This window comes from Acinonyx jubatus, chromosome A3 (genome assembly GCF_027475565.1).
Source record: "Acinonyx jubatus isolate Ajub_Pintada_27869175 chromosome A3, VMU_Ajub_asm_v1.0, whole genome shotgun sequence".
Lineage (NCBI taxonomy): Eukaryota > Metazoa > Chordata > Mammalia > Carnivora > Felidae > Acinonyx > Acinonyx jubatus.
In genome coordinates, this window is record NC_069388.1 from 28,743,431 (window position 1) to 28,766,464 (window position 23,034).

General features: G+C 46.7%; 1 protein-coding gene across 1 annotated transcript in view; it reads left to right on the forward strand.

Moving 5' to 3' along the window:
- The first annotated feature begins 12,958 nt into the window (after window positions 1-12,958).
- Window positions 12,959-23,034, forward strand: part of TMC2 (transmembrane channel like 2) — a 65,151-nt gene continuing 55,075 nt past the window's right edge. The window contains exons 1-2 of the mRNA XM_053201381.1: window positions 12,959-12,992; window positions 13,147-13,244. Coding sequence (XP_053057356.1) covers window positions 12,959-12,992; window positions 13,147-13,244 — 132 coding nt within the window. The remainder of the gene's footprint in view (window positions 12,993-13,146; window positions 13,245-23,034) is intronic.

Consider the following 23,034-nt stretch of genomic DNA (forward strand, 5'->3'; position numbering starts at 1 on the left):
AATAAATTATGGTTAAGAGGAATATATGATTCAGAGGTTCTTTGCTGAACCTGTTGCTTTGACTTTGACCATAGATATGGATTTCAACTTTAGATTGTGAGGGTCAATATGAGGGTGAGAGGCAGGGTCAGGGTGGTAGGGTCAGAGTGAACATTACACAGTCAGGAAGATGATCCATATGGGTCATGGTGAGGATCAGAGTAAGGGTCAGTGGTCAAGGGTCAGTGGTCCTGTGAGGGGGCAAAGAGAGTCAGACTCAGGATATTTTAAGGGTCAAGGTCAGAGTCAGAATGAGGGTAAGTGTCCAAGTGTGAAGGTGATGGAGTGAGGATGTGGGTCAGGGTGAATGAGGGTGAGAGTTACAGTGAGGGTCAGGGATAGGGTTTGGGAAAGAGTCAGACTGAGTGTTTGGTTCAGGTCAGAATCAAGATGAGGATGAAGGTCAGGGTCATGGAGAGGTTACGGGTATGGTTTAGGGTGAAGGTGAGGTCAGAGTGAGGTCCAGGGTCATTGTTAGAGTCAGGCTGGGGTGGGGGGCGGGGTCAGTGTTTGACTTAGGATAAAGTAGATCACAACAAGGGTCAGGGTCAGAGGGAGAACGGAAGCAGAGTGTGAGGGTCAATGTCAGGACTCTTAACAGGGAGAGTGAGGTCAAGGTCAATGTCAGGATAAACACCTGTTTGAAGAATAAATTTAGAATGAGGATGAGTAAGAAGGGGAGGGGAGGGTCTTGTTTAGAGTCCAGGACAAGGCCAAGATGAAGCTGAGGGTCAGGGTGAGAATGAGTGTGAAAGTCAAAGTCAAGTGTGAGTCAGGTCCCAGTATGAGGCTTAGGGACAGATTTAGGGGGAGAGTCAGGATCAGGGTCATGGTGATGTTCAGAATCAAAGTGAGAGGGGGCAGATGAGTAGGAGGTTCAGGGTCAGGATGAATATGGTAGTGAGATTGAGTCTGAGCGTATCCTTCATGATCAGCGTTAGTGTCATGGTCAAGGTCATAGTTAGGGTTAGGATCAGAATGACTGTCAGGGTCAAAAAGAGTCTGGTTCAGTGTGCAAGTCGGGGTCAGGGTCTGGGTCTAAACATGCTCTAACTCACAATAAGAAATTTCATTTGAAATATTACTGGACCTGAACCTGGACCTTAATTGAAAGTGTGGTTTCCTGCCTGTTTTCAATTATTCTGCTTATTTTATATCAATTTTATCTAAATCATCATAGGAAGTTAGCTTAGATAGGAATGCACTCAGCTTCAGGAAGGGAGATGTAGCCTCTGGGTCATCAGGTCACCGCTGCGGCCAAAACTGAGACTCAGCCTCTGCAAGGGGAAACGTGGACCTAGCCAGCAGGGCATGTGGTGGGGATTCTGCCTCTGTATGGAAAAGTAGGATCTTAGCCTCTGTTATGGGGAGCCGGATCTTAACTCCTCAAATGGAAGATGGAGACTTAGCTCCTGGAGCCGAAATCTGGACTGTCTCTGGAGGGGAAAGCAAGGACATAGCTGCTGGTGGTCTCACACAAAACTGTTTATTTCTGGAGAAAAGAGAGGCCCTTTATGCCAGACCTGAAGAGCCCCTCCCAGTGAGTGAGAGAAGCAGGAAATTTTAAGCTTGTTTGCACATGTAAAGTTTACAAAGTACTTACGAAGCTTACAAGATTTGTTTGAAATGAATGAGTGGTTTCAAGCTTGATTTCACATAAACTCTTAGCTACACTCTAAGTTACTCTAAGAATGTCCTTTTAAGAACGCTCGAGTGGCTCTCGTGTTAATATCAACTGTTACATTTGAATTCTCTTTAAGGGGCAATAAGAAGTTTCATTTGAAATGAATGAGTGATTTGGAACTTGATTTCACTGAAAGTGCTTAGAATTGAATATATTTACTCTAATTCCTTCTAACAAGGTAGATTAAGGAATAATGACATATTCCCTAATACCGCTTCCACTTATCTAAATTGGTTTTAACTCATTTTTATTTGCTTTCACACCATTAGAAGTTTCCTTAGAGGGGAATGTCTGATTCTGAGCTTGTTTACAGAAAAATTGCTTGTTTGTACACATAGTTTAGTTTCATCTTTATTTTCACTAACTCAACATGTTACTTTTGATTTACTTTACCTATAAATGTGTGATGTGACACTGTTTTTACTTAACCTACTTAATTTGCTCTAATTTGCACTAAGAACTTTTGAGGTGATGGTGTGTTTCTGAGTTTATGTGCACATCAAAAATTCTTATATAGCACTTTAAAGCTTATACATTTGGAGTGCCTGGGTGGCTCAGTCAGTTAAGCATCTGACTTCAGCTCAGGTCATGATCTCATAGTCTGTGAGTTTGAGCCCCCTGTTGGGCTCTGCGGACAGCTTGGAGCCTACTTCAGCTTCTGTGTCTCCCTCTCTCTCTCTGCCCCTCCCCTTCTCATGCTCGCTCTCTCTCTCTGTCTCTCAAAAGTAAACATTAAAAAAATTTAAAGCTCATATATTTTATCACAAATGAATGATTTTGAGCTTGATTTCACAAAGATGCAATTTGTTCTAATTTTCCATGGGAAGTTATGTTTAAGAATGCTACTTAGATTTATCTTAATTTGCTCTAACTTGCAATAAGATATTTAGTTTGAGATCTATCTTTCTGGGCCAATTTGTTAATTTGTCTTTCTGAGCTAATGTGCCCTAGCTCCCGATAAGAAGTCAATATAGCTTAGTCTTAATTTTAACATGAACTGTTTAGTTACATTTTTATCTGCTCTAACTCACAATAAGAAGTGACTTCTGGGGCACCTGCGTGGCTCAGTCGATCAAGCGGCTCTTGATTTTGGTTCAGGTCCTGATCTCACAGTTTGTGAGTTTGAGTCCCGCCTAGGCTATGAGCTTACAGCACTGAGCCTGCTTCAGATCTTCTGTCTCCCTCTCTCTGCCCTTCCCAACCTGTGCTCGCTGTCTCTCAAAAATAAATAAATGTTAAAAATTAAAAAAAAAAATTATTTTAATAAACAAAGAAGTGACTTTTACTACAAAAACACAAATCTGGTTCTGCCTGTCTGCATCAGACTTGCAACGTCTTGGTGAACACCTGTTCTGCCTTCTTATGTCACAACCAAAGCCGTAGTAAAATGTTGATTTTAGTCATCCACATAATTTGTTGCCGTTCCAGGCTCTTCCTTTGTTTTCCTATGAATTCTAAGGAAAATATATTTGGGAAACTGAAGTTCTTTGGGAATGCCTAATAACCTAACGCAGAAATCTTCAGCCAAAAAAAATAATCATTGACTACAGCAGCTAATGTTACTCTCAATCTCTACTAATGCCAATTATCCTACCATATTGAGAAATTCTAATATTGAGAATAAAAAATAGGGGCGCCTGGGTGGCTCAGTCGGTTAAGCCTCGAACCCTGGCTCAGGTCATGATCTCATGGTGTGTGAGTTCACGCCCCATGATGGGCCCTGTGCTGACAACTCAGAGCCTGGAGCCTGCTCCGAATTCTGTGTCTCCCTTTCTCTGCCCCTCCCCTGCTCACACGCTCTCTCTCTGTTTCTCTCTCTCAAAAATAAACATTTAAAAAAAATTTTTTTAAGAATAAAAAATAAAAAGCGACTTTTGAGATCAAAGTTCTGAGCCTCTTAAATTCTATGTTAAAATTTACTTTTACAATTTAAAAGTAGCCTCTTTTAAAACTGTATTTTAAATTCGATTTCTCTAAAGTTGCTCTAACTCCTAACAAATGCTGACCTTGGCAAAGAACGGTGCGATTTTGAGGTTGTTTTCACACATGCCGGTTAGTATCTACCCGGGCGGCAGCTCACTCAGTCTTCCAAGGCCCCTGCGCGGGGCTGGTTCCGGTCCTTGCTGCAGGATCTGTCCCCACTGCCTGCCCCAGACGCTGAACCTCGGGTTTGTGCAATCGCCAAGTCCCGGCTTGGTCGACAGGGGGCGCCCGACGGACCGGCCAGGACCAAGCACCTGCGAGCAGCTTCCCTGGCCAATTTTTTTTTAAATTTTTTTTTTAACGTTTATTCATTTTTGAGACAGAGAGAGACAGAGCATAAATGGGGGAAGGTCAGACAGAGGGAGACACAGAATCTGAAACAGGCTCCAGGCTCTGAGCTGTCAGCACAGAGCCCGACGCGGAGCTCGAACTCACGGACCACGAGATCATGACCTGAGCCGAAGTCGAACGCCCAACCGACCGAGCCACCCAGGCGCCCCCCTGGCGGATTTTTCTAGTCCGGGGGCGGATGGGTGAGCGCCTGGATCCGAGGGGAAGGCACCATGAGGGTGGAAGGCACCGGGGGGCATGGGAGGAGCGTGGGGGCTTTGGTGGGGAGGGACCTTGCTTGCAGCCATCCTGAGAGGCCAACTCACCCATTCTCAATCCAGAAACTGAATCCTTCACTCAAAGTCTACCTGAATCCCGCCGGCCACTCCCACCCAATGCTCTCCTCTCCCTTTAGGGGCTCCGGCCCCACTGTTCCCTCAGGAGTCCCGAATTGTTCACCCCAGAAGCGGAATCCAGAATTGTTGACCCAAGGTGCAAGTCCCCACCTTCGGCTCCAGAGACTGAGATCAAGGACCCACAGACAATTAAAATAAACTTCAAAAAAAAAAAAATGAGGACTCACAAGAGTTTACCAAGTGACTAAGGGAGATAAATGGTGTCCCTGACAAACATTTGCACCTCAAGGGAAGTCCTCTGCATCCTGTCCGGCTTTCTTTGTCCTGATCCATGCAGCCCCTGGTCTGGTGGTTTCGCAGGGATCTTAAAAGCACGGATTTCCTGCTCAGTGTAAGTGCTTTTTCTCCACCCCAAATTGTGCAGAATTACCCTGACGTTCTAGTGTATCCGATGAGCCCTGTCTCGCTAAGAAGAGGGGGCTCTCCAAACAGAGCAGCAGAAGAAAACATCTGTGGGATGGGGGAATTCTTTCGGCAGAGGTGGCCAAGGATCTTCAAGCTGTTCGGTTGTCCCTGTTGAGGGTTTCCTGCCCAGAGCTCTGCTATAACCTCAATCGGTGACCCGCAGACTGCTGGTGAAGATAATCGCACACCATGGTCAGGGTTTGGTGCTGATCTGTGGAATAGAGTAGAAACCACTACCCCGCAGAGCCAAAGGAGCCGGAGGGACCACAGCAGAGGCCAGACAGAGGTGGGGCAGTAACGGGGTGAGGCTGACCCTCCTGCCACTGTGATCACACCTCAGTGAAGCAGTTCCACACATTAAAGAGCTCTGTGGCAGGTGCACAGAGGAGCAGAAGAAAAGGGGCTGGTCTGTGCCCTGATAACAAGTGGGGCCCGAGATGCACCTCAGGCCCACGCATTGTGGCTGTGAGCCAGGTGACGGTGAGCAGGCACCCCAGAGACCCCTCTGAACTCTTCAGAGAGGGAGACACAGAATCCAAAGCAGGCTCCAGGCTCTGAGCTGTCAGTACAGAGCTTGATGTGGGGCTCGAACTCGTGAACTGTGAGATCATGACCCACGCCAAAGTTGGAAGCTTAATCGACTGAGTCACTCAGGCCCCCTGATGTATGTATGTATATATATATATTTTTTTTGGGGGGGGGGTTTGGTAACTGGAGAGATAAGTTAACAAGATGGCCCAAGAAGCTTCCACATTAACAAAAGCTTTGGATATAAAAGCACCACTGGCTTTAGATGCCTTGTGACTTTTAGTTGAAATTATACGTTATTTTTGTTGTTGTCAGACTGGATTTTAGGGTTTTATTTCTCGGATCAGGCCGCTCCCAGTGAAAGAGGATTACTACAGGGCTCACCATCCTCAACCCTAGCAAGATAAATGTTCACCATCCTGGTGAGATATTCAGAGCAAACCACTCCAATGTTTATTTATGTTGGGTTGAAGGTCCAACAAATATAACTCAAGTAGTAAGTACCTAAAGCCAGAGAACTCTGCTGGGAAACATCGTTCCAAGTCATATTTTTATTTTTTATTTATTTTTTAATGTTTTTATTTATTTTTTGAGAGAGAGAGAGAGAGCATCGGTAGGGGAGGGGCAGAGAGAGAGGGAGACAGAGGATCCGAAGTGAGCTCTACGCTGACAGGCTGACAGCAGTGAGCCCAGTGTGTCCGAGGCTCTACCACAAATCCTGAGGGCATCGTCCTTCAGAGTTGTGCCCCAGGCAGAAAGGACAGTAGCAAAGGAAAATTATAGTCCTGGAAGAAGAGCGAGTTGCATTATTGGGTTGGAATGGGGACTGAAAAGCAGAGACAGAGGGGACCTGGAAAGGCCCAGAGCTCTCCGGCCTTAAATGGCACAACAGGGAGTCTGGATTTCATCTTGAGGCCATGGGGTTCCAAGGCAGGGTTTTAAAGCAGGGTCAACTTCTGCTTTAGGGGCTCCCCTGGCTGCCGTCCAGGAGAGAGACTGAAGGGGCAAGACCAGAAGCCAGGTGGCCGGGCAGGGGGGCGGGGGGGGGGCGGCAGATGCAAGGACCTTTGGAAGGAACGATATGATATGGTGTGGTCCAGAGTTTTCCTGAGAGGTGAAGAGTGTGCATGATAAAAGCCTGGCCCAGGTGTGAGGCGCCTTCCCTCTTTCCCTGGGGAATGTGGGGACACATTACTTATCTCAGCCTCACTTTCCCTGTCTGTAAAGAAGGAGAAGGAGAAAAAGAAGAAGAAGAAGAAGAAAGTAATGAGATGATCTGCCTTAGATGGTTGTGGTGATGATTAAATAAATCATTGAGAGCTTGGCACATGCCTGGCAGAAAGGAGTAGACAGATCTTTCTGAGAGCTCCTGGCCAGGACAGAGCACATGGCCCTGTGCAACACACACGTGGCATGAATAAGAGTTATAAAATATTTAAATTTTCTTTACATTTTTATTTATTTTTGAGACACAGAGAGAGACAGAGCACAAGTGGGGGAGGGGCAGACAGAGAATGAGACACAGAATCCAAAGCAGGCTCCAGGCTCTGAGCTGTCAGCACAGAGCCCAACGTGGGGCTCGAACTCACAAACTGTGAGATCATGACCTGAGGCGAAGTCGGACGCTCAACCGACTGAGCCACCCAGGCGCCCCGAGTTATAAAATATTTTATTTTTTTTTTTTTAATTTTTTTTTCAACGTTTATTTATTTTTGGGACAGAGAGAGACAGAGCATGAACGGGCAAGGGGCAGAGAGAGAGGGAGACACAGAATCGGAAACAGGCTCCAGACTCTGAGCCATCAGCCCAGAGCCCGACGCGGGGCTCGAACTCACGGACCGCGAGATCGTGACCTGGCTGAAGTCGGACGCTTAACCGACTGCGCCACCCAGGCGCTCCCAAAATATTTTAAAGTCTAGATTGTCTGATACAAGTATGGCTACTCCAGTTTTCTTTTGTTGACCATTAGCATGATAGATGGTTCTCCATCCCCTTATTTTCAGTCTGAAGGTGTCTTGAGGTCTAAAATCAGTCTCTTATAAACAGCATATAGATGGGTCTTGTTTTCTTTTCCATTCTATTACCCTATGTCTTTTGATTGGAGCATTGAGTCCATTGGCGTTTAGAGCGAGTACTGAAAGATATGAATTTATTGCCATTGTGATGTTGTAGAGCGGGAGTTTCTGGTGGTGTTCTCTGGTCCTTTCTAATCTTTTTTGCTTTTGATATATATATATTTTTTTTTTCATCTTTTCTCCCCTCAGAGAGTCCCCCTGAAAATTTCTTGCAGGGCTGGTTTAGTGGTCACAAACTCCTTTAATTTTTGTTTGGGAAACTTTTGGTCTCTCCTTCTATTTTGAATGACAGCCTTGCTGGATAAAGAATTCTTGGCTGCATATTTTTCTGATTCAGCACACTGACTATATCCTGCCACCCCTTTCTGGCCTGCCAAGTTTCTGTGGCTAGGTCTGCTGCAAACCTGATCTGTCTTCCCTTGTAGGTCAGGGACTTTTTTTCCCTTGCTGCTTTCATGATTCTCTCCTTGCCTGAGTGTTTTGTGAATTTGACTATGATGTGCCTTGTTGATGGTCGGTTTTTGTTGAATCTAATGGGGGTCCTCTGTGCTTCCTGGATTTTGATGTCTGTGTCTTTCCCCAGGTTAAGAAAGTTTTCCACTATGATTTGCTCACATAACCCTTCTACCCCTATTTCTCTCTCTTCCTCTTCTGGGACCCCTATGGTTCTGATGTTGTTCCTTTTTAATGAGTCACTGATTTCTCTAATTCTTAAATTGTGCTCTTTTACCTTAATCTCCCTCTTTTTTTTTTTTTTGCTTCATTATTCTCTGTAAGTTTGTCCTCTAGATTGCTGATTTTCTGTTCTGCTTTCTCCATCCTTGCCACCCCTGCATTCATCCGTGATTGCAGCTCAGTTATAGCATTTTTAATTTCATTCTATTTTTTACTCCTTTTATCTCTGCAGGAAGGGATTCTAATCTATTTCTGACTCCAACTAGTATTCTTATTATCGTGATTCTAAATTCTGGTTCAGACATCTCGCTTGTGTCTGTGTTGGTTATATCCCTGGCTGTCGTTTCCTTGTGTTCTTTCTTTTGGGGTGAATTCCTTCATTTTGTTATTTTGAAGGGAGAAAAGGAATTAATGAGGTAGAAAAATTGAAATTAAAAAAATATTAAAATTAAAAAATTAAACACACACACAAATCGAATAAATGATGCTGGATCCTAGGTGTGTTTTGGTCTGGGTGTTGAAAGTGGTTTGACATATTAGAGAAAAAAAGGGGGGGGCAAGAAAAAAAAGGCATTCGGTTGAGAATTTGAAAAAATGAATACACTGAAGTAGACTAAAATGAGATGATGGGAGTAAAATAGAATTTGAAAAATATACACAATAGTAAAGAATACAGTAGAAAAAAATTAAAGAAAAAATATTTTAAGAAAAATTAAAAATAAAAATGAATTTTTTCTTTTTCTGTAGTCAAGAAAAAGAAAAGAAACAAAAAAGAGAAAAAAAGGAAAAAAGCGAATACACTGTAGTAGGCTAAATAAAATGATGGAAGTAAAATAGAATTTGAAAAAACTTATATAAAAGCAAAAAATATAGTAGTAAAATTAAAGAAAAATATTCTAATAGAAATTGAAAGTAAAAATGAAGTTTTTCACTTTCTGCATTCAAGAAAAAGAAAAGAAACGAAAAAGAGAAAAAAAGAAAAAAAGGAAATCGTTTGAAAATTTGAAAAGGTGAACACACTGAAGTAGACTAAAATGAGATGATGGAAGTAAAATAGAATTTGAAAAAATTTACACAAGAGTAAAAAATATAGTAATAAAATTAAAGAAAATATTTTTAATAAAAATTGAAAATAAAAATGCATTTTTTCTCTTTCTGTATTCAAGAAAAGAAGTGTAAAGGAGAAAAAGAAAGAAATAAAGAAAATTGAATAGATAGACCTGCTAACATATTGAAGTAGGACGGAAATTACTTCGTTTTCCCCTAGAAGTCAGACTATGAAGCGCTTTATAGTCCATAAACTAAGCCGGCAGTGTGACTTGTGTTCTTGAAGAGCGAGGTTGGCCCCGTTGGGGCCAGTGTAATGGCTCCGATCTCCACTAGATGGCGCTGCTAGCATACTGGGGTGGAGTGTTGTGGCACTCGTAGGTGCATATGCGCATGCGCGGGAGCGGTGAAAATGGCGCCACCCAGCTACCCAGTCTGTCCTCCCGGATCACCAATGGCGCACCCGTCCTCCATTCTCAGCTCTCATCCCCTACCTGCTCCTTCACTCTCCGTGACCAGGCCCCAGGCAGTACCTCTCTCCCGAGTTTTGTCTCAGATGCGGCTGTTTTCCCCGGCCCCTCACTTCCGACAGACTATGGCTTTGACCCGTTCTGTCCCTCTGCGGGAGGGTCTCACTGAGCAATGGCAAATGTCAGCTGCACCCAGGAACACTTGCTGGATCCTGCTGCTGCCGGTGCCCCGAGTCGGCAGCCAGGTGCCAGCCCGCCCCAGAAAAAGTTTGCGAGATAGTGTAGCAGCAGCTTTTCGGGGATTATGGAACATTACAACACACATCTGGCACCAGGCTTCACCCTTAACGACCTTGTTCCAGCACCAGCGAATGTGGCCGTTCTCTGGGGTCTGCTGGGACCAGGTGGCTTCCACAGTGTCTACCAAATGTCCTTCCAGCAGTGGAACCGCTTTTCCCCGTGTGGCCCGAGAGCCTCCTGGACCCCACTCTGCTGCTGGGGATTCACTTTTCCCACCAGAGCACCGCCAGGTATGGAGCTGCGGAGTTGCAGCCTTTGCGCTCCCCTTGTTTACACTCTTAATGGAATTTAAACCCTCTCCTTTCTCCTTTCTCCCTTTTTAGTTTAGTCCCTGCGGCTGTTTCCAACTTTCCACTTTCTTGCTTTTGGGGAGGGGTGCTTTTCCCGTATTCTCCCCCGCCCCCAGTCTCTGTCCTCTCTCCGCCCGCAAAAGCACCTCCCTTCCTGCGCCTTCTAGCTCCCCAAGTTCACCTCTCCGCGCCGCGTACCTGCTGAATTCTGTGGTTCAGGTTGTGCAGATTGTTGTGTTAATCCTCCAATCAGTTTTCTAGGTGTGTGGGATGGTTTAGTGTTGCTCTGGCTGGATTTCATGGACGCGAGAGGCACAAAAAACTTCCATGCTGTTCTGCCATCTTGGCTCCTCCCCCCTAGAGTTATAAAATGTTAATGTCACCTCTTTTTGTCACCCCATGAGCAAGTAGCTCAACCCCAGGTCCCTGGGCCTCACAAACCCTGTTGGCTTTCCCCGTCCCCTGCTGTTGTGGGTGGACCCTTTGGAGATGAGGACAGAGTGACCTTGCTCCCTTCCTCAGGGCAGAGTGATGCCTGCACGTGTGTTTACCTCAGCAAGCCCCGGAACTGACATTTACGTGGTGTGCCACGAATAAAGCAAAATACTCCGTGTTCGGTTTGACTCCCAAACCTGGACTTGGAATTCCGTAACAACAGTTGTCATAGGTTTTGTTGTGAGAATTTCTGAATTCCCAGCTTCCCCCTTCAGATGCCAAGGCCTCACCCGCCCACCTGGGACGGCAGAGACGGCCCCTCGAGGGTAGGGGTCTCCGCTTTATTCACTGATCATCCCCCCGTGCCTAGAACTGGGTCTAGCCCTGGTGCCTGCTCGGCATTCTCTGGGGGAAACAGAGAAGTGATGTGCTCCCTGGTGTAGACAGGCCAGGTGCTGGAACCCGAGGGAATTCCCTTGCGGGAGTGAAGGTAATGTAGAAAGCCTTTCCCCCTCAGACCCCAGAGAACCGGGAAGGGCTGAGAGGGTCCCCACTCATTAGGAGAGGCGGGCAGGCAAGCTGGGAGCCCCCTCAGCCACAGGGATTGCCTGGCTGGGAGAGAGGCTGGCTGTAGTCACTCCAGGGCCCCGGGGCTGCAGCGTGGAGGCCAGAGAGTACAAGAGTCCCCTCACTGTCCTGGAATCCTGGGGCTGGGGAGAGGCCAGGTGACAAAGAGAAAGATTTAAAGCCTGAGCTGAAGTGTGTGCGTTTCAGATGCTCCCTCACGTGGGGGTTCTTTGGCCCTTCCCTTCACCAAGGTGGCCAGGCGACAGGCCCTCCTGATAAGTAAATAACAAGGTCTAGCAACAGGATTATAATTGTCATAATTTCGAAGTAGTGATAGGCATACATGGAACTTTGAGATTCCCCCCCACAGCTTAACGTGCTGAGAAAATGTCTATGACTTCCACTGGGGGGACAAAACTCACGCGTTTTTGAGGGAAATGCTGAATTTCAGTTGAAGACAAGGAAAAATGAAATGGTTATGTTTCCCCCCTTTTCTGCTCCCGGGGATCCCAGGTTAAGAACCCAACACCCTAGGGCCTGTGGCTGCCTGCCAGAGAATCAATTCTGAACCTCTGGTTTGCAAAGCAGCCAGATGTGCCCTTTTGCAAGGCGGGCAACAGTGGGAAGAGTAGCCGAGCAAGTGACAGGTGGCAGGAGCGGGAACCGTTCATCAGAGGGGCCCAGGGACTCGGCATCAGGATTCAGATTGTAGATTCCTCAGGCGCTGCCCCGACCTACTGATTCTAATGCCCAGTGTCAGTTCTGGGAATCTGCATTTTAATTTTTTTTTTTCAACGTTTATTTATTTTTGGGACAGAGAGAGACAGAGCATGAACGGGGGAGGGGCAGAGAGAGAGGGAGACACAGAATCAGAAACAGGCTCCAGGCTCTGAGCCATCAGCCCAGAGCCTGACGCGGGGCTCGAACTCACGGACTGCGAGATTGTGACCTGGCTGAAGTCGGACGCTTAACCGACTGCGCCACCCAGGCGCCCCGGGAATCTGCATTTTAACCTTTATTTATTTTTGAGACAGAGAGAGACAGAGCATGAACGGAGGAGGCTCAGAGAGAAGGAGACACAGAATCTGAAACAGGCTCCAGGCTCCGAGCTGTCAGCACAGAGCCCGCGACGCGGGGCTCGAACTCACGGGCCGCGAGATCATCACCTGAGCCGAAGTCGGACGCTTAACCGACTGAGCCACCCCGGCGCCCCAGGGAACCTGCGTTTTAAACAGAAGGCCTGGTGATAATTTTCACCAACATCCCACAACTTTCCTGGTGCCTTGTCCCAATTAGGGACTCCGGGTAGAGGGAAAGGGCCCTGGGATGCTCTTCACATCCCCCGCGGCCAGAGTGCAGGTGGCGTCAGAGCTGGGAGGTGAGCTGGCAGCTCCTGGCCCCTCCAGGGCCCCTCCGTGTGTAAGTGATGCCTGAAACGTGAGGCCACACTGCCCCTCTGCTGGGAAACCTGAGCGGAGGAGTGTGTGGCCGGATTGAAGGGCTGGGAACTCCCCGCCTCCTTCCTCACCTCTCTCCCGACCTTCACCCACCTCCAGTTCAATCTCGAACAAGCCAAGGGGCCCCGGCTGCCATCAGGGCCCAGAAAGGAAGCCCGGCCACCATGAGGGCAGGAGAGCACCCCAGGCTGAATGAAGGTGCACGTGGGCCAGCCATCGGTGTGAGCCAGCGCGGGGGCTGAGGTGCTCCTCTGACCATGAGCCGCCAGCCGAAGAGCCTGGGGGAGGAAGGTGAGTGGTCCCAGCTCCGAAGGGCCCACCCACAGTGTTCTGGAGCAGCAGCAGCGAACCAGGGGAGCAAAGGGGGTCTCTTGAGGCACAGGGACCGGGCTTGAGCCCAGGGTCTGCCACTTGCCCGCTGAATGGCCCCAATCTGGATATCCAGCCTCTCCCAGCCTCACCCATGAGATGGACGAAGGCAACTTGCTCCCAGGCAGGACCATCGAAGGGACTGCCAAGGGCACATGTAAAGTGCCCCGCACGGTGCTGGTGTTGGCAGAACCCTGAGACCCCAGCAGGGGGTCTCAGTCTCCTGCTCTCTTGGTTAGAATCACCTTTCCTCAGCAATCCCCTCAGCAAACTTCTCTATCTGTCCGTCTGTCTGTCTGGGGCGGGGTGGATGGGGGATGCGGGGATGTTCTGATCTCGTGTCTGCTCCAGGGTGGCAGAGATATGTCAGGACTGGGGATGCTTGTTAGTAAAATTACTGGGGCCAGGTCGTCATCTGGGGCAGTGGGGACCGGCTGAGGGTTCCCCCACAGCAGAATGGGGGTGATCCAGGGAGGGGGACGCCCAGAGGTCGGCCATCTGTCATGCTTCATCTCTTCCAGCAGGCAGTGGGGTGAGAGGACAGGTGAGGAGCGGCTCTCCAGGCACAGGTGAGGTGGGGTGATGCCTGAGTTGGGGTGTATGTGAGATGGGGTGACGCGTTCCTGGTCTGGCCACCACCCAGCGTTCTCTTCCACCCTCCTCTCCCCTCCCCCCTCCCTTGTAAGGACTCCTGGGGGCAGGGCGGGGGTGGGGGGGGTGGGGAGGCAGGTGCTTTCATTGGGGAAGGGACGGGATGCTGCACAGAGAGGCCCTGCCCACAGCCCAGAGTTAGGGACACTGAGTCGAGCCTCAGGAAGCAGTGACCATTTAGCAGGGAAGCGCCGTCCAGGCAGCGGGTTGGTCGTGGAGCCAGGACTCACACCCAGGCCGCCTGACTCCAGACAGCACGCTCGTCACCTCCACAAAGTACCAGCAGTAGTGGGGTTAGGCCACCTTCCCATCAGGAATGCGGCCACAGCTCTTCTGTGAGCCGGGGAAGGCTGTACCCAAAGTGGGGCCACCTGCTCCAGGAAGAGCCGGAGGAAGCCATCGGCAGGAGAGAGGACCCTTCGAGGCCATGAGGAGGGCAGAGACCGTACTCACAGGTCAGGCAGCCTATGCTTCGGGTCATGAGACGTGTTGTGGATGTTATGATGCCATCTTCTCTTTCTTGAATCCCCCCGATAAGCGAGGAAGCAGAATTGCAGGAAAGGATGGACATCCAGGGTGAGGGTAGTAGAGATTCCCCCAGCCAGTTCTGAGGGGGAGGGACTCGTCTGGGCCCCCACCCAGGCACGCTGGACTGGCTCGGATGAACTGGCCAGCATCCACCTCGTCTGTCTCCTTTGCCAAGCCCTTCCCTCTTGTCACCCTCTGCTTCCCCACAGCCAGGGGCCCGAGTCCCATCATGACAAGTCGGGGGGCGGGTGGGGAAGAACCCAAGAGCAAGGCTTGTGGAAAAGCCAGGACCCTGGGCAGGAGGGAGGGGCCAGGGCACCACCAACTGGCATCTCAGCCCTCCTCTCTGCCCCCAGAGCTCCAGAGCTGCCCCTTGGCCATTGTCTGTCCTCCCTACTCCACCCACCATCCAGTCATTATTTCCCTCCAGACATGGGGACAAGCGTTAGAAATTGTGCCTGCGTGTAGCTGGATGAGAAACCCCTTCCCCACAGGAGGGTCAGCTCGCTTGGTGACGGTTGTCTAGATGTAGGATGCACAGATCTGTTTCTCCACATCCCATTCTCCTTGCCCATGTCCCTCCTGCACCCAGCCTGGCTCCCCTCTGCCCCAGCTGAGGGGGCTGGCCTTGGTGTCATGGGTGGGCACATGGCCCTCAAGCAGGACTGAGATGGAAAGTCATTTTGCCTAAAACACAAACATTTTCCTACTGAAATATGCCACTCACCGCCCCCCCCCCCCCCGCCGCCTTGCCATGCTCCCTTCTCCCATAAAAAAGAGGAAATGAATTTTCATTTCAGGGGTCCAGATGGCTAAGGAATACAGCAAAGTTAAATATTGGGAATCCATTAGGTTAACTGAAGCCCGATTACATAAAGATTTTCATTTTAAATCTCCTCTGGGGTCACCTCTGAGGGGACCTGATATCCTATTCCTTCAGCTTCTAGGATGTTGAGGGGGGAAAATGTCTGAGAATACAAAGCTATTTTCTCAAAATAATTACAATCTGTCATTCCGTTAGTCGAAGAGGAGGGTCAGAACTCTCCCGCCTTCCAGATCCTTCGGTAAACGTATTTAACGGTGAAAATCACCGAGCTGGAGGGTGAGCCAGACCCTGCTGGGCCTTCCAGCTTCTCCTCAGCCAATTTTCACTTTGGATCAGGTCCATGAGCCCGAGGAGGCCTGTTACGAGTGAGGGAGTACATGCTGGGGCTTGGAGGTCTTCCTAAGGTAGCAGCTGCTTTTCTGGCTCCTAAATTATTCATTGTGTGGAGTCCACGGAACACTGGCTGTAAAGAAAAACTAAAAAAGTAGAAGAGGCTTGGGGAAGATTGAGGAGCAAATTCTGGCTTGCTTTCCACATTCCGTATGGATTTCGTTCAGTTGGGAAATAACATTACAACAGGAGTTACAGCCTGTAAAAAATGCATGAACCCTCGACTTTCATCCATAGCGTTTGAAAAAAATGCTTGGTATAGCTCATTACCAGAAAGAAAACCATTTGTTAGCTGATTGAGGACACACAGAGCTCAGAAGAAGATGCAGACGTATATCGACATTTTTACCCAGTTCTTTCAAGCAACATGCAGCTGGTGTTGGATGGGACCCAGGAGACCTGTTGCACACACTCTCTGCTCTTCTGTCCTCTCTGAGAGCATAGCTCAGTTCTAGAACTCTTCTAAAGGGTCACAGCTGCAGTAACACACACTTTCTCACACTCGCTCCTGGTCTTTGGACAGGGTGGCGTAGTTTCTGGCTCCACCCCCCCCCCCACCTCCATCATGGGGGCCGAAGCCTTCCAGAGCCATGCGGAAGAACATCTACAGGACAAACCCATCTCTCACTGGCTGATACTGACCTGCTTCCTAACTTGGATGAATTACCATTACACTTAAATAATCTTGCGTTCACATTTTCCGACCGAAACCCTTTTCCCGTAGGAGGGGAGTCAGAGAAGAAAGAGATCAGGGCAGGAGGGAACCAAGAAAACCTATCCGGCCACACATAGGATCACCTGTCTTTGCATCTAGAAACAACGCTCATTGCTTTTCAATGAGCTGACACCAGTTACCTCGTGCCATAATTGCAACAATGAGAAACCGAGTCCCAAAGATTGTTAATGGTGGAGTCAGACCCTTGCTTGGTGCCTTTTCTTACCTTCACAGCGAACATGCTCACGGGGCCTGCCCTGCAGTGACCGGGAACCGGTGTCCCAACCCCACAACGGTTTCATCAGTGCTTCTACCAGCATTCTCTGATGCAGACCACATCCTGCAAAACAGGCTCCAGTATCACACCCTCACCCTCCAGATTTCAACCCAGCTGCCCCATGGGTACAGCTCTCTGGGCAACCTCTCCTGTGCGAACTCCCCACCCCAGCAACCAGATTATAGCCCAGACTCTGCCCTGCCTTGCTCACCCATGCATCAGACCTCTTGGCATTTCCACTGGAGCCCCTCCATTGCCTAGAATCCCCCCACCCTGCTAGCACTGCCACCCCCTTCTCCCCTTCTTCTCTTGGCAAAATCCTGTTCATTCTTCCAGAATCAGAGTGAACATCAGTTCTTTGCTAAGTATTTCCAATCATCCCAGTTATACTTTATCACTCTCTCTCTCTCTCTTTATTTCCATGACTTTTTTTTTTTTTTTTTGGCCCACCATATTTATTCCTTCTTTTTAAAAACGAAATGTGTTTATCTAAGTTGTTGTCAAAAACCGGCTTCCTAAATATCACCAACACAACCCACTGATAAGATAAAGCTGCTTTATTGCTTATAGCGAGAAAAGCTTTGGAGGGTCTCAGGAAAGGGAAGGGAAGGTCAGAATTTACTGAAAATTGAAAGTTTGATTTAAGGCAGGACTTTCAAAGTGGGGGCTAGATTGGAATTGGATGAGAATTCTAATACAAGAGTCAACAATGGCAAGGTCAGGATTTTGAGGCAAAGCATTCAAAGAATCTTTGGGTGCAAATTTTTGGTGATGCTTTCCATTGAAGAGTTGACGAGTCTTTGGGAAAATCCTGCAATGACCAATCAAGCCATTTGCCTGGGGGAGGAGACTCTTGGAAAAAATAAAGTCATGCTAATGAAGACAGAGGTATAACACAAAGTCATCTTAATGAGGACCCTAAGGTGTAGTTTTGGGTTCTCTGTGTCTGGGCGGAGTGTGGGATAGATGGTTTCTGTTCTCAGTTGGTCCTTGTGGTCATTATTCAGCCCAAACTGAAGGTCAGACCATCAATATCTGAGAACATCAATCCAGATCTTCACCGTTGTTTGAGGTATCATAATTGCATGTCAATCACCTGTGGATAGTTGTTTCAACCTCCCAGTTTCTGGGGATAGTTGTTTCAACCTGTGTGTCGGGTTTTCCAGTTCTTTCTTCTGCATGACCTTTTGCTGAATCATTTGATGCATAGCAGGTATGCAACAGCATTTAAAACTCTGGAGATCACACATCTGAACACTGGTACACAGACAAATACAAAGAGAAGGATTATGGCCAGAGTGTGCATAGTTCACTTTTCAGCCAGGAGCCAAGAATGCCCAGACTAAATAAAATAACAAATCTCATGCACAATCGGAAAAGTCCATGGAACCAAATATGGGATCAAAGTCCCCCGCTTCCTGATATCTTTGTTTACTTCTTGGATCTTTTTAGTCATGTTAAAGATCTCTGAGAGGTCTTCAGGAATGCAAGTACAACATTCCTCCCCTGAACATTGCACATTACCCTCGAAAGGCCAACATATATCTGAAGCAGCTCTGATATAAATCATCTCTCGTCCAATGTCATAAACCTCTCAGGAGATGGATTCTTGGTGGATTATCTAATCACCTTTTATTGTCTCAATAATAGCACGTAAGTTTCATTTTACCATCCAGACTTCTTCTAAAGTATGGAAATGAAAGTCCTGAATTTCACAATACCCCTAGAATAAGTAGGAGTTTCAGTTCTGGAATTAAGGCCCAAGTTTTCTTTCTTCAATGAAACTGTTTACTAATCTTGTTTTCCTAGAGGGCAAACTACTGGGCCAAAATGGATCCTGGGTGATGTCAGAAGCAATCCTGAGAATAGGTATTAGTTTACCTAAGTAACAAGTTCCTGTCTGATTTGCGGGTAATAGTAGGCTTCTGTACCAGATCCGATACCGGTCACTGGGGGCCACGTAATGATCTGGTTTGGGCCAAAATACTACTATGGGATTGGGAAATAATGCTGTAAAGTTTTGACACCGTTCATCAAAAATAGATTGGTATCAGGTAGTGAATGTTGTAGTATCGAGGTTATTAGGTGGGTCTAAAGGAAAAGTAACGTGTTTTGTTGATCTGCAAAAGCGAGACAGTCTCCAAAAATACACCACCTGTCCCCTGATCTCCTTCTAAGCTTTAGTTCAGTGACACTATTGTTTCAGCAGAGTCAAGGCCCTCCTAGAATGTGATGGGGGTTTTGGGTTTCCGGCCACTTGGCCTATTGTGGAATTTACCATCTAAAACATCACGCAATGGTTGAGTCCAGTTTGCCAGAAAACCAACTGATTTCTTACATGGAATTGGGACCAAAGACAGCTGAGTGGTTCCCAAGGGAAATATGCACTTTAGCAAGTTCATGGGTGAATTGTAACTGGGTATTGGATTCATACCAAGGAGTGATTAAGGAAGCAAACAGGGCTTTATTAGTAACACAACTAAATACAGCCTTACGTTAGTGCAGGATGGAATTTAGGTTAAAGGATAGAAAACAGGGGAATACAGGTTACAAAGTGGCAATCTATGGTCTTGTTCCATGGATCTCGGGCACAACTATCTATATCCAAAGACTGTCTGCTTCAAGAGGGCTTCTAAGCACCCTCAGCTTGAGGTTACCAGTAGCGATGGTCTTCCAGTAATTTGAAGATGGTGATGTCTCTTCAGTCGAAGGACACGAATCCAAGAATCGACCCCTTGAGAGTTTCACTACTGTGCTAGTTGTTAAGAATACCTGCTAGAATCCTTCCAGTCGGGGTTCTGAGACAGTCCTTTGATTAAAGACAAAAACTCTAGACTACAGCTGAGATTTCAAAGAAGTTTCAGGGTAAAAACAAGTAGTATCTGTAGGTGACAGAGACTTAAAATGGCTATGGTTAGCTTATTACTAATAACTTACAAAAGTGAAATATTTCATAGCAATAATGAAACTGGCCAGGAAATTTGGTTGTTTGTATGGGATGCAAAACAAACATAATAGGGCAATCTAAAAGTTTTGGGCAAAACGTTTATAATGAGTAGGCATGTTTTTGTATAGACAGGGAACATTATATCTGACTTATAAAGTTGGTTAAACATAATCTTTACAGAGAAAAAATGTCTTGAGATATAATGTATAATTAGATAAAAACATATACATAATATAACAAGAACATATCAATCAGATAAGAAAAATAGATCAAGAAAATTATGTAAAGAGGGGCGCCTGGGTGGCTCTGTTGTTTAAGTGTCTGACTCTTGATTTTGGCTCAGGTCATGACCTCATGCTTGGTAAGATCAAGTCCCACACAGGACTGTCAGAACAGAGCCTGCTTGGGATTCTCTCTCCCTCTCTCTTTGCCCTTCACCAGCTCATGTACATGTGTTCTCTCTCTCTCTCTCTCTCAAAATAAAGAAATAAACATTTTTTAAAAAGAATATTATATAAAGAGATTCATTCAGTCCAGAGTAGGTCCTAAGCTTGTGTGGGTTGTTTTTTTTTTTTAGAGAGAGAGAGAGAGAGAGAGAGCACATGCACATGTGCAGTGGAGAGGCAAAGGGAGAGGGAAAGAGAATCTTTTTTTTTTTTTTTTTTTTTTTTTAGAAGACAGAGAATCTTAAGCAGGCTCCACAGCCAGTGCAGAGACTGATGCAGGGCTTGATCTCACAACTGTGTGCCAGAATCAAGAGGTGGACACTTAACCTATTGAACCACCAGGCGCCCCAGCATGTGTATTTTAATAAAACTCTATAGGTAAATCTGATGTGCATCTCCAGTTGTAAAGCACTGGCCTAAAAGATGCCAGATTCAAATTAAAGAATATTGTTATCAAGTAAACATTTTAAATGATAATTGAGTTGTGACTGATTATTATACTGTTGCCTAACATCAGGCAAATCACCCGCAGGACTCTGATTAATGGAAATAAGTCATGGACAGCAAGGGCATGCAGCAGACCTCTCAGAACTGCCCATAGGGCATACAGTTGCTGAAATATTTAAACATTTGACCTATCCCAATTTAACCTAGGAAAGGCTAAGCGTCTCCTCTGATTTGACAACTCTTCCCATGAAACTCCAACAGTAACATATCAAATAATCCTAATTGTTTCTGGCACCTCTCTTTGTCATAAGGTGGAAGAATAAGTCTTTGTGATTTTCCAGGGACCTTCTGGGAAATCTCAAAGATAGTTTTAGATACAAAAGATATTCTGAAAGTTATTTTTCTTCGTTTTACACTTAGGACTCAATCTTAGAAAAAAGAAATCAACAGTTGTCAGATTTGAACACTTAAGATAGGATCATGGTGCCTTAGAAACCATATCTCGCTACTCATTTGTTTTACAGGCCAGAGTGTAATCTATCTTCATGAATGTTCCATGTGAGCTCAAGAAGAATGTGTATCCTGCTGTTGTCGGATTAAGTATTCTATAAACTTCAATTAGATCCAGTTGATTGATGGTGTTGTTCAGTCCGACTATGTCCTTACTGACTTTGTGCCTGCTGGGTCTGTTGATTACTGACAGAGGGGCTGGACTCCCCACCTGTAATTGTGGATTCGCCTGTTTCTCTTTGCAGTTCTGTCAGCTTTTGGTGTTGTGTTGTTAGGCGCATACATGTTAAGGATTGTTATGTCTTCTTGGAAAACTGATCTCTTTAGCATTATGTAATGCCCTACTTTTTCCCTGATAATTTTCCCTGTTCTGAAATCTGCTTTGTCTGGAATTAGTACAGTTACTCTAGCTTTCTTTTGGTTCGCATTAGCATGGTATATTTTTCTCCATCCTTTAACTTGTAATCTGTATTTGTCTTTATATTTAAAATGGACTTCTTGTCTTTCCCAATATCGGCTCTGACAACCTCTTTCTCTAATTGGTATATTTAGACCATTGTGGTTAAAGTGATTATTGATATAGTTAGATTAATATTTGCCATATTTGTTGCTGTTTTCTATTCATTGCCCTTGTTTTTTGTTCCTAGTTTTGCCTTCCACTCTTCCTTTACATTTTGTGGTTTTGACTGAGCATGTCCTATGATTCCAGTTTCTCCCCCTTTTTAGCGTATCAGTTGTACTTTTTTTTAGTACAACTAAATATCGCTAGAGCTTGCAATATCCATTTATAATTAACACAAGTCCACTTTCAAATAACATTACACCACTTTATGGGTGGTGCAGATTCCTTATAACAGAGGATTTGTTCCAGTTCCTCCTTCCTGTCCCCTTATCACCATCCATCCAATGATGGATAAGTGATCATTTCACTTATCCATGCGCTATAGTCATCCAATATATTTTGCTATTACTATGTTAAACAAACTCTTATCTGTTGGATCAGTTAAGAATAAGACCTTAGATCTCAGCTTATCAGTTTCCTCCTTCGAAAGGCCTTCGTTAAGTCTGGGTGAAGCCCACCCCTGTGCGTCTTGAATCATAGAACTGATCACGCTATCTCTTCCACTAACTCAAAATGTGTTGAGGGACAGAATCTTGTCAATCTCATTTGCTGCTGTGGCCTGTAGCCAAGCAGGCAGGCACATTGCCCATTTGAATATGCCACCAATATCCTGGTTTGAAACCCAAAAAGAGAACTTTGAGTAGCTTCTCTCGGAACCTCAATGCAAATTGCTCTCACTAAATCTAACTCCAGCTCCCATCACACTTGCACTGATACCATCTCGGTTGGATTTCCCGACCACACTTTGAGGTAGGTGCCTATAGATCGATCAGGTTCCCTGGAAGCAGAGCCTGATATGGGGATTCGTGGGCATGTGATTTATCAAGGATGGCTGTCAAGAGACAAGGAGTGAGGGAAGCAGGACAGGGCAAGGGAAGGAATCGAGCCAGGATGTATGCTCAGATGGACTCTAACCATCCTGTGATCCCACAGGAAGCTCTGGAGTATGAATGAGCCACAGATTTGCTCAGCCTTGAGGCAGAAGACTGGACTTTTGTACCTCTGTATCAGTTAGTAATTGGCCATGGGCTGACTCAAGGAGAGGAAAGGGATGTAAACATCTGGGCATTTCCCGGCAAGATGGCTCCCGTCAACCAAAGGCTCCCCGGAGAAGGGAGAGCCTGTGAGCTGTTAGAGCCTCCATGCCCAGGAACCAGGGGATGATGCAGTGGCCAGGTAATGGGATCTGGGTTGACCAGGGGCAGCACTTACCAGAGTACCCACAAGGAAGCTGACTCCGAAAGAAAAAGCAACCTGCCCAGCGGTACCCAGATAATAACCATCAGAACCAGACTTCAGACCCAGACAGCCAGACTCTGAGTCCCCAACTCCGCCTGCCCAAATCCAGCCCCACCTACCACAAACTAGTTCTGGTTGCTGTTTGACAGGGCGGCCTGCTTCTCAGAATGTAAAATCTCTAGGGGCAGGGAAGCAGCTAGGAAAGCTCTCTGTGGCCACTGCATTGCATGCACAGCCTTGAGAGACTGCATAAGGAGCAGGGTAGAGGTGAGAATTTGGGAAGCTGAGAGTCCACGTCCCAGCCTCCATGACTGCTGCTGGGAATGGCAGGTGATGAACTTCTACTCTGCTCTGCCCAAAGTTGGG